At 36.3% G+C, this 11,056-nt stretch overlaps 1 protein-coding gene across 1 annotated transcript in view; it reads right to left on the bottom strand.

Moving 5' to 3' along the window:
• Nucleotides 1-1,469: 1,469 nt before the first annotated feature.
• WDR36 (WD repeat domain 36) overlaps nt 1,470-11,056 on the bottom strand; it is a 29,093-nt gene continuing 19,506 nt past the window's right edge. Inside the window, exons 17-23 of the mRNA XM_053932770.1 lie at nt 9,432-9,539; nt 7,976-8,073; nt 6,718-6,860; nt 6,251-6,367; nt 5,938-6,019; nt 3,616-3,803; nt 1,470-2,259 (exon numbers count right to left, since the gene is read on the bottom strand). Of these exons, the coding sequence (XP_053788745.1) occupies nt 2,110-2,259; nt 3,616-3,803; nt 5,938-6,019; nt 6,251-6,367; nt 6,718-6,860; nt 7,976-8,073; nt 9,432-9,539 (886 nt within the window). The 3' untranslated portion in view covers nt 1,470-2,109. The remainder of the gene's footprint in view (nt 2,260-3,615; nt 3,804-5,937; nt 6,020-6,250; nt 6,368-6,717; nt 6,861-7,975; nt 8,074-9,431; nt 9,540-11,056) is intronic.

Below are 11,056 nucleotides of genomic sequence, written 5' to 3'. Positions count from 1 at the left end.
CAAAAGGTCTGTCGCAGAACATTAAACACAACTGTCGGGCTACAGCTGGGTCATAGAGTATCTAAAGCTGTCTGCTGAAAGGTGCTGTGATATGCTTGAGAAACAATCACTTTATACACAGCCAGGCTTCTACACTACAAATCTTCCTTCCTCCAGCTGAAGACAGAATATTGGGCTTGACAGACCCTTCCTCTGATCAAACGTGAGAAGTTCTTTATCCATTCTTCCTTATTCCACAGAGGCAGGTCTGCAAATATTGCCTTATTAACCTTTGAACATTTTGTCTTTATTCAGAAAATTCTTCTCTAAGATCTAAAGGAGTTATGGTAACACCTGCAAGCTGAGAGGTTCATTATATGTTACACTGACATTTAAGGTATTTTAGACAACTTCAGATCAATGCAATAAATTGGGAACAATGGGTTACCAAGAACCATATTACCAGAAACTAATAATTCTGTGGTACAAAGGATTTTCTTAAATCTCAGTAGCAAACTTTGTAAGAAACCTCGTGTGTACATGATGGCTTTAGACTCAAGGACATTGGGTTCAAATTGGACATGAACAGGAAATTCTTCCCTGTAACAATGGTGAGACACCATGACCTAGAGAAGCAGTAGATGCCCCATCCCTGGAAGTGTCCAGTCAGGCTGAAAGGGGCCCTGAGCAACCTGGTCTAGTGAAAAGTGTTCCTGCCCATGGCAGGGGGTTGGAAGTGTCCCTTTCAAACCAAGCCCTTCTATTGTTGTATGATTCTATGTTGGCAGATAATTTGTTCCAGTGCACATGACTAAAAGCAGTTCTACAATGTGATGGCATTAAAAAAAAAACAAAACAACTATACAGTACAACTGACCCACACTATTGCTTCACTCTTCTATCAAATGCAATGAATCACCTTTCAAGTTTACTCATTGAAACTGCATATATTTGTATTACTTACTCTGTTGGTCTGTGCATGTAGCTTGAGCATGTGAATACAGCAAATGCCTTGTTCAGGAGATTCTTGTGCTGGGAGGAAGAACTCTCAAACAGCAAAGTTCAAGATAATTTCACTCATGAGGTCCCAAACAATGCCCAAATGTTATGCTTTGAAACTTAAATATCAATTTGTAAAAAATCCCATCTGATTTAATTAAAAATTCCTCAAAACAAAGCTTTTTTCCATTAATCTTTTCTCCTTTTCTTTAAGAAAAGAAGCAATTTTCACATGAAATTGGGCCTCCCAAAAATCTATTCTTGTTTGTTTAGTATGGTACTTGGGTTTTTAAGGTTTTTTTGAAGTTCAATCATTATTAGTACAGCTGGAAATCTTTGCCTTCAGAAACAGATGTCTGCAAAAGTGAGAAGACAACTGATTTTTACAACCATCATAGGAAAAGTGCTCTAATTGCAGAGGAACACAATGTTTAAATTAATTTGCTTTAAACTATTGTTTACAATGTGTTAATAATTCAGACTTTCTGGGGTTTTTTTTGCATCAACAATGACTTTATTAAAAACAATACAGTTTTTGGCCTCCTGCATGGAAGTTCCCACTTCTTTTTTTCCCACAAGTCATCTTTTCATTGCGATTTTATGTAGCCATAGAATCAGAGAATCATTGAATAGCTTGGGTTGGAAGGAACTTTAAAGATCATCTACTTTCAACCCCCTGCCATGGGTAGGGGCACCTTCCACAAGGCCAGGTTGCTCAGGGCCTTGAATCCAAATGTCTGTCCACTGACAGCACAGACCAGCACAACAAATACTTTTGCTGCATGTAGTAATTTTTTCTCCAACTAAAGTAAACAAAAATAGGCAGTTATGCATGTTCTAAAATACTCTGCCATATGTAGATGTATAAAATACAGCAACAGAAGAAGTACTGGAACAGGACGGTGGAATCACCATCCCTGGAAGTATTCAAAAAAATGAAGTCTGGCACTTAGTGATATGGCTTAGTGGACAGGGTAGTATCCAGCAGAATGCTGGATTTGGAGGTCTTTTCCAACCTTAATGATTCTATGATTCCAAGACCCAGTATGAATTTTAGAATCCAGTATTTTTGGTAATAAATTGTACTATTCCTCTGAGGGTAATCTTATGCAGACAAAACCCTGAAGTATTTTACAGCAAAGCACTTTTCATGTATGTTAAAACACAAAGACTCTGATTGAAGAGAGCCCGCAAGTGAATCCAAGTTTCCTCAAGGTGCATTGACAATTTGGATAATTCTTCCAAGAGTTTTGGCTCCGATGAGAGAATCTTAAGATGCAACTGAAAATGAAAACAAATACAAAAGTGAAACAAATAAAGATTAAAAAATTAAGACTGCTTCCCCCATTCAATTCCAATGGTTTGCTTTCAGGAAATGTCTCAAATAGGGAAAGGACTCTTTTCCTTCAAGTAACTTTCTCTATATACTGCCTCCCTTTTGCTAGTCTTTACAAGCCATTTTTCATGTATTAGATGGGATAAGGCAGCAAAGCATCTTAAATATGCTGTATTTTTACTAGTTCATCTTCTGGAAAGGCTGCTGAATCTATTCTCATCACACACTCCCCTAGAGGGCAACTTTCTTCACTTTCTGACCTGCATTACAAGTTCCTGTTTAGGCTAGAAAGGTTAGACAGATGTGCTAAGGTCAATCAGAATAATTATTTTAATTATCCATGTTGCACACATCAAGAATGATGCCAGCACACACTATAGTGATAGAGATGGACAAGGTCTCCTTAGGTGACAAACAGCAACCTTGTTAAAACAGAAAGAGAAACCTTCTGAACTTGCAGCAATTATTGCCACTTAATGGATGGAATATTTATTTTCCAGGCTACAGTTTAAATCTAGGAATCTTGATATTGAGCTTTAGTCTGAAAGATAGTAGGTTCAGTCTGGATACTAGACAAAATTCTTTACTGTGAATGTGAGGCACTGCAACAGGTTACCCAGAGAAGCTGTGGATGCCCTGGTATTACATGTGTTTGAATGTTTCTAATAATGTTTTCCAAGTAAACTGTTATTAATTGCTTTCACATTAATTTATAAATCAGAGTAACTTAAGCACTTGTACATCTGAAGGGTTTAAATCTTCTGCAGAACCACTTTGTCTCTAAGAGTAACTTAGTAGAGTAATTTTAACTTACACACACCCTGGAATCATTTCATTAGCTCTGTGATACTCAACAGGCAACAGAAGAAAAGCAGCCCACTGACATGGAAAGTAGGTCAGGCTTGCAAGTCTTGTGATAAATCCAACAAAGTGTCTAATTTATTTTCCAACCATTGTGTATTAAATTCTTGCTTATTTAAGAAATAGCATACCTAGTTTAACAATTAACAACCACTAAGAAGTTAGGAATGTTACAAAAAAAAAGCAAGCCAATTCTAAGTAAGGAATACGAAAACAAAACCTGTCTGGTAGGCGTCTCTTCACAACATATTTCGTTTTGCAAGTTTTTTTTGATGGTTACCAAATGAGTTGTCAAATGATCCAATACATTCAGTTAGACATTTTAAAACCATTCTCAACCAAAATCACTTCAGATAATTCGAGTAGACAATTTATACCTTTTTGTTGCATAACTGCTATTTTAAATAGGACTAATATAAATTTTATAAGAAAATTTTTACCTTTAAAAATAGTGCCAGGTATGCCTGAGAGAGTTCGAAGTTGTACTTCTTGTTCAGCATCATCCCAATCATTCTCAGAAAGCTCAGCATCACCTCCAATGAGCCTCCACCTTCAGGGGCCAAACTCCGTAGTTCTACCTCAATATTAGATGGTCCCAAGCTTTTCAGTAAGTCAAGTGGAGCTTTATCTGTGTTAGAATATTGGGGGACATATTATCAGTAACATCTGCAAAACAGAATCTAACAGATCCTTCACAAGCCAGGCTTATTCTAAAATTCTTAAGCAGTGATTATGAATTTCAAGTTTTTACCATTTCCTTGCTTTTTTGTTTTCAACAAAATGTCTCCCTGTCTTTAATTTACTGTCCCACCACCTACTAAAAGTACAGATGCACTTTATTTGTAATTGAAAAATGCAAGTAACATCTTTGTATTTTTTTCAATTTTTCCCCTCTTCTGTCTTCTTAGTTAAACAAAATTGCTAATTAACCACATAACACTGTCATTTCATATCTCTTGGGAAAAAGAATGTACGTACTTGAGATTTTGAGCCGTTAACTGTGAATATACTCTGAAAGATGGAGAGAACTACTTTTACTAGGCATCTTTACTCTAGTTGACATTAAGCAAAACTAAAAATCTTCTGGTGCGTCTAGCAGAATTATTACTTTTGTTAAGTGAATGCCTGGAGGGTGCTAGGGGAAAATCTTTTTCACAGTAGAAATTAATGCCATTTACACACTTTCTTCCTCTTCATAATTGTTCCTTCTCAGGACTTCTACCATCCTACCTGATCATCTATGAGGACTCCATCTATTTACTTTAAAAATGAAGCAGAAAAAATATGTTTGGTTGCAAAATGCAACTGATAGTTATAATATTTTTAAAATGTATGTGATTAATATTTCTTCTGCTAAGAAGTTGCTAAGAAGACCAACTTCATGGTAACTAATGGTATTAAGCATTGGTTAATATTCCGCAGGTGGTATAAGTCAATATTTAATTCTTAAAAAAATCACTAGCTAGTTTTAAATATAACTGATTTTAACAGTAATAAACAGATGCATTAAATATCTTTTTTAATGACATTAAACAAAGAATGGAACATGTTGTGAAGTTGATACACATACAACATGGAAAAGGTTGCAGCTAATTTGTATTCCACAGTCGTGACCTGAGGTGTGAAGCCCTGTTTCCACCCCAATAGTAAACCAGGATGGTTTCCAGCAGGATTCTTTTTACTTGCACGGTTCAGCCACGTTTAGAAGAGATGGCTGTAATCTAGCCAGCAAAGAGCCATGGCAAAGAGCCATGCTCCCCACCAGCAGCTTGCCCAGCCAGGATCATGAGGCTCCCTGGATCGTGGCTGTGGCACAGACCCTGGGGCACACCTGCCTGACAGCAGAGGTGGCCTGAGGCAGGTCCACATGCCCAAGTACATCAGAGTGCACTTGCTCCCTGGTGGAGCCAGCTCCACAAGGTTTTTAACATTCACCTCTTCTGAGTGGCTCTGAGGCACTTCAACAGAACACTGTCAATCGAAATAATAAAAGTAAGGCATAAGAACACACCTTGCTTGTGACAGATAATAAAGTTCTGCACACAAAACATTTTAAGTGCCCTTGAGTAAGCTGGTTATTTCAAGAGAGTTTAAGCAGGGGTAGAATTACCAACAGAACTGCTTTGTGGACAAGATACTGTCCATTTACATTTCAGTCAGCTATATTAGCAATCATTTCAAAAAATCTGAGTTTCATTGATTCTGTAGCATCACAAGACAAACATGAAAAACAGCTGGTGCATTCCACAGGTTAAGTGATTAAATTTCAAAATAAACTGAATGTTCAAAGAAATCACCTTATTTTTGTATCATTTATTTCTTCCTAAACTTTAAATTATAGGGCAATGAATTAACACTGTAAGTTCACTGACTGCCTGGTGAAGTAGCCCTTGAAAGGAGAACTTGCTAGGGACATTATGCTTTTCATGTTTCAGTGAATCACCAGACTATTCCTTACCAAATCAATCCCTTCCTTCTTTTCTTTCTTTCCCTAGAAATAATGCATAGCACCTTTTCTGAGTGATATCATCACAGTTTTCAAAAAAGCTTAATGATCTTAGGAACCCAATTTTCTTTCTCCATAAGGGTTTTAGCCAGAATTGGGTTCCATGCTGCAGACAAGCTGCAGTACCAATGGATCTTTGATCTGGCTATCTGTGCATTAAGTAATTTTCTTTGCCTTTTATACTGTACTATGCATATTTTTTTTCTCACATCTGTTACAATTCTGACATTAGAAATCACATATTTCATTAACTTACATTCGTTGGTGCTCAGGGCTTCTTCAAGATGAATGTAGAAAACAGATTTCTGTGCCAGTATCCCAAGGTTTACCACCTTTGACTAGACCACAAAAGCATAGCAGTGTGTCCATGAATGTACAAGCACATTTTTACAACTCAATTACATTATTTTTCTACTGAGAGAATAAGACTTTGAGAAATAAAGCAATAATACAGTGAGTTGAAACTGGTTCTTTAACGTCTAAAGTGATTTAACCCAACATGAAAAAGCATTTGAGATTTCTTTTATAATACACTATATAAACACAATTACATTGATTCTTGTTTTTACCTGGGTATCATTTTCTTCCTCTGGTGGAATGTATCGGGGTATAAGACCAGGAAGTGTTGGGATGAAGAAAGGTGCTGACTTTGGAACTTTCGGTGGCTCTCTTGGTTTATTTTTTTTCTGTTAATTAGATATTTGAGTTAAAATCATTATCATCATAGTAAGAGCATGTGGGAATATTTTGTTTTTTCAAGAGTTTAGTTTTTAAAATACTGTGAAAACTCTAAAGACTAACTGAAAAGTAAATATACAAGTAAAATCTTTTATCACTAATTAGGAAGTTACTATTCAGCAGAAAAACAAGCCCCTCTCCCAAATCCCAGGGACTGGGAAAAGCACCACATAGACTTCTAATGCAGTGTCTTGAAAAATATCGGAAAAGCAGGATCAAGTTTCATGAATAGGTAATGTATTTTGTAGAAATAGGGCAAATATATGGATGTATGCTATTTTTTGCACTGTTTCAGTACCTTGATAATATCAAGGTTGAGGAGATTTTTCCACCTTGATTCCGGTAATAAAGAAAGGGTCACCAGCTGCTCTCCCAATTGCTCAGGTGAGACATATTCTATCATTTCATCACATGGCTCTTCATCTCCTGACACATCCACATCTTGTAGAAACAGATATATTTTATGAACATTCATACTCCACATTAATTTTTTAAAAAACAAGCCAAACACTTTTATTTTTTTGCAGTTTTTGAATAACAAATGCATAACAGTTATAGACACAGGTGCTAACACAACACTGAGCTAAAAAGCTACAGAAACAATCTGTATTAGCCTTATGAAACATTAAATAATTTTAAAATATTATAGCTAAGATGTAGAATTTAATAAACAGATTTTAATAACTGATAAGATTTGTCCACTTTGACTGAAGTTATATAAAAGCAAATTTATTAAAGAAAACAAAATTTTGACAGTAATCCATCACCCTTTCTGAATAGATATATACACAGTAATTGTAGTTCTACATTACAAAGCTGTGAAATCCTTGCATTTAGATCCTTGCACCATATTCACTACCTCATTACAACCCCTTTATAGGTATGACTGAAGTGGCACACAAAAATGAAGAAAATCTCAACATTAAAGCACACAACATCCCACAAGAAAAGTTATATCAGTTACTAGATTATTTCCTGTGTGGTCTTAACCAAACATCTCTACTTTCCTTTCTTTTGGTAAAATATTACTTGGCTAAAACAATGAATCTAATAGACAAGCCTGAAACAACAAAGGAATGTAACTCATTAAGAGCCCTTAGCATCTAAACAGAAACTTTACATTTGCTGAAGACACAAAGTGAATTAAAGCTTTCAGCTGGAATCAGGACAAAAGCATTCAAAGTTCTGGGATGAATTCCCATCTCCCTAATTTAGGTATGTAGAGCAAGTATGTGCTTGCTAGAGCAGCCATCACCATGAGGCATGTTCTAGTGGCCAACAGCTAGGTGTGCTTCTCCTCCAAATGGAGATGCAAACGTAGGCACTCCAAACTTGGGCAGACAGGATCTCCATCTAGAGGACTTCTGATGCAAAATCACTTCTATTAATTTAGCAAAAAATTCTACTTAGGCCTTTCTTTCACTGGGCACAGGCACATGCCAGGTCATCTGAACCTGATTCTCTTGCCAGCAAGAAAATCACAATGAACCTGTGGAATACAGGCAGGGGAACAAACTGCAAGGGAAAAATAAAATACACTTTCATCTGAGGATTACCTTGCATGGGGCAGGTGCTGGGGAGTGTCACCAAAGATGGTTCATAATCTGCAGGAAGGGGCCGTAAGGACACAAGTGAATACAAAGAACGGTTTGACCTGAAAAAATAATACAGGCATTTTAAAAGCCATCTCCAGATGAATGGGAACAAGTACTTCAGATATAATTTACACCACAGTCTAATACTACAGCAGCATGGCAATTCACCAGGCTGTATTCAGGATTAGCTCTCCTCATCTACCAGATAAGCAGGAAATGAAGTGTGGCAATAGACTCACCTGAACATCTGAAATACAAATGTTATGTTCAAACATTATCGACAAGAACATAATAATAATAGGCTGCAGGACCTCAATGTTCTTCTTGAAGTGAGGGGCCCAGAACTAAACACAGAATTTGAAGTGTGACTTCACCAGTGCCCAGGAGAGGGGCAATAATTGCCCTGGTCCTGATGGTCAAAAAGAATATTTATCTGTGCTCCACAACCCTCAATATCAAGCATTTCTTTCCAATGTGTAATCTAAATCTATCTTCTTAAGTTTAAAGCCATTCCCCCTTTCCTGTCACTCCAGGCCTTTGTCCAAAGCCCCTCCCCAGCTCTCCTGGAGCTCCCTTAGGCACTGGAAGGGGCTCTAAGGTCTCCCGAGAACCTTCTCCAGGCTGAACACATTATGCACAACATATTATGCAAATATAAATGATTCATCCTGCTTTCACAAGATTTTAGGGTAATACTCTTAGCAAATTTTCTTCAGGTTTGAAACACGCACAAAAATAATTCTGGCAAATTGCTTCTTCAGTCAATATAAACTAGGGCTCAGTAAAAACATCTGCTGTTATTCACAAGGAAGAACTTTTACTTAACCACAGGAAGGCCTAACAACTGAACACTCCTCAGACAAATCTATGGTCAACATATATAACCTGGAATAAATCATCTGCCAATTAAATGGAAAGAAGACCCAAGCCATTTTAACGGTGTGTTACTTCAGTACCGGACCTGAACAGTCATTTGCTTTAAAGCTGTATCAGGAAACTGAATGAAATCACATTTTACTTCTGTGCTCATTTATCACTAATAAAGAGAAATAAACACAACTTTCATATGCTGCTCAGAAGTCTCAGACAACAGTACAGCAGGACAGAAAGAAGCACGATTTGAACAAAGACATTTCAAAGCAGTGGGGGAAATGGAGTCTAGGAAAAACTTTACAAATGGCATAACAGGAATTCTTAAGAGTAAGCAACATTTAGAAAAGAGATAATTTAAACAATCTGAATAAGTAATTTAACTGTGGAAATTTCATGACTTAGGAATAAGAGCAATACAGAACACCTGTCCTAATTAGAACCAGAGAACACAAAATGATACTTCACAGGATCAATTTTCAATAAAGGTCATTAAAAGAACTCTGTCCCATCCTAAATTCTGAGTAGAAACAGATTACATACTCACCACAAATAAATTCCAAGATCATCCACGTGTGCTGAAGCCAGAAAATCTCCTGTAGGGGACATAGTAAGGCTCACAGCTGCAGAGTCTACCAAAAAACAATCTATGAGACTATGGAGAAAAAAAAACCAGAAATTATCAGCAAGAAAAGCTTGTTTGTCTGCACACATCTGAATTACAGCTGAATGCAAACAGGCCACTAGAAGTATGGACACAAACCAGGGTAGTAAAAAAATCCAAATATATTATATAAACGAAGCAAGTGAACAGCACTGTGCAACAAACCCCTTGTCTCTACAAAATGCTCTAAAATCAAATAAAGCTGGCACCTCCTTAGACATATGCACCCTGGAGAATATGTGATGAAGCATTCAACTCCTTGTGCCTAACACAAACCTTTTACTGGCCAAAAATTCTGTATTTCCATTTAGCCCTAACTGCTCAAACTGACAATTACTGCTCTCAGCATACTTCATGTACACCTGGTTAATACTAGCACATAATGTTTCTAAAGTAAAATATGAACTAAAAAAATATGAACTAAAAAATGTGAAAAAAATATGAACTAAAAAATATGAACTAAAGTAAAAATGAAAGTAAGTGAAAACAGGCTTCTCTTTACAAAACCAACTGGAGTACTGCATCCAACTCTTGGGCCCCAATGTGAAGTTTGATTATCTGCAACAGTTTTGGCGTTACCATATCTTCAGCCTGATAAACCATTCTTTGATAATTTTTTTCATGATTGCAGAAAATTGAAAAAATACCATGTAAAAACAAAGTTAAAATACAACTATAATAACATTATAGTAACATGTTATTATGCAACTATTTGAACAACGAGGCATTTAAGTTCTGCATGATGCAGTCTCCAGCAGACTTCCACTCAAGCTCAGGTTGACAGCATTGCTTGTCTCTTGCTGAAATACAAATTTCAGTTACTTCAAATTTTAAGATAAAGTTTAATTTGACAACTAGTTCACCAAGAGAAACAAAAAGAACAAATGAAGAGTGTGAATACTTTGTTCTTGTTTACAGCTCTACAGCCCTGTTCTGTTCACTAACCATAGAAAAAATATTGATGCAACACAGAAGTTTAAAACATAAAATCTTGTGGACGTGCATTTTCTTAGCTACTGAGCACTCCTGTGATAGTTTGAGAGCGCATGTCAAAAATAAAAGCCTTTTTCCCCTGGAGTGTTTTATTCCCTATGCATGTTCTTAGACAGAGGCTGTAAATTTCAGGTAAGAGAAAAATCATTCATCACTTTCAATATAAAATATATAAACACTAAACCCATAAATCCCAAACATATATCAGATACATTTTGTACACAGTGTACAATGGCGAGAAAAATTTATCCTAAATACTTTCTCTTAGTTTCAAATCCATCTTTTTATGGATTTAAGGACAATCCTTATCTGTAACTGAAAAATTCTGTTCAATAAATCAATCACAAAGAGCTCCAAAACAAATTTAACAAGACAGAAGAAATTAAGTTTTTCTACTTACTGAACTTAAATCATTATCAAAATTACAGGTTTGAGGGAAGGAGGGATCAATCTACTACAGGAAATAAGACACACTTGTGTTTTTTACTTAAAAAGCTAAATGAATCCTGCCTTGG

This window comes from Vidua chalybeata, chromosome Z, assembly GCF_026979565.1.
Source record: "Vidua chalybeata isolate OUT-0048 chromosome Z, bVidCha1 merged haplotype, whole genome shotgun sequence".
NCBI lineage: Eukaryota > Metazoa > Chordata > Aves > Passeriformes > Viduidae > Vidua > Vidua chalybeata.
Note: the sequence above shows the minus strand (reverse complement) of the source record. Positions and strands in the feature narration are given on the sequence as shown.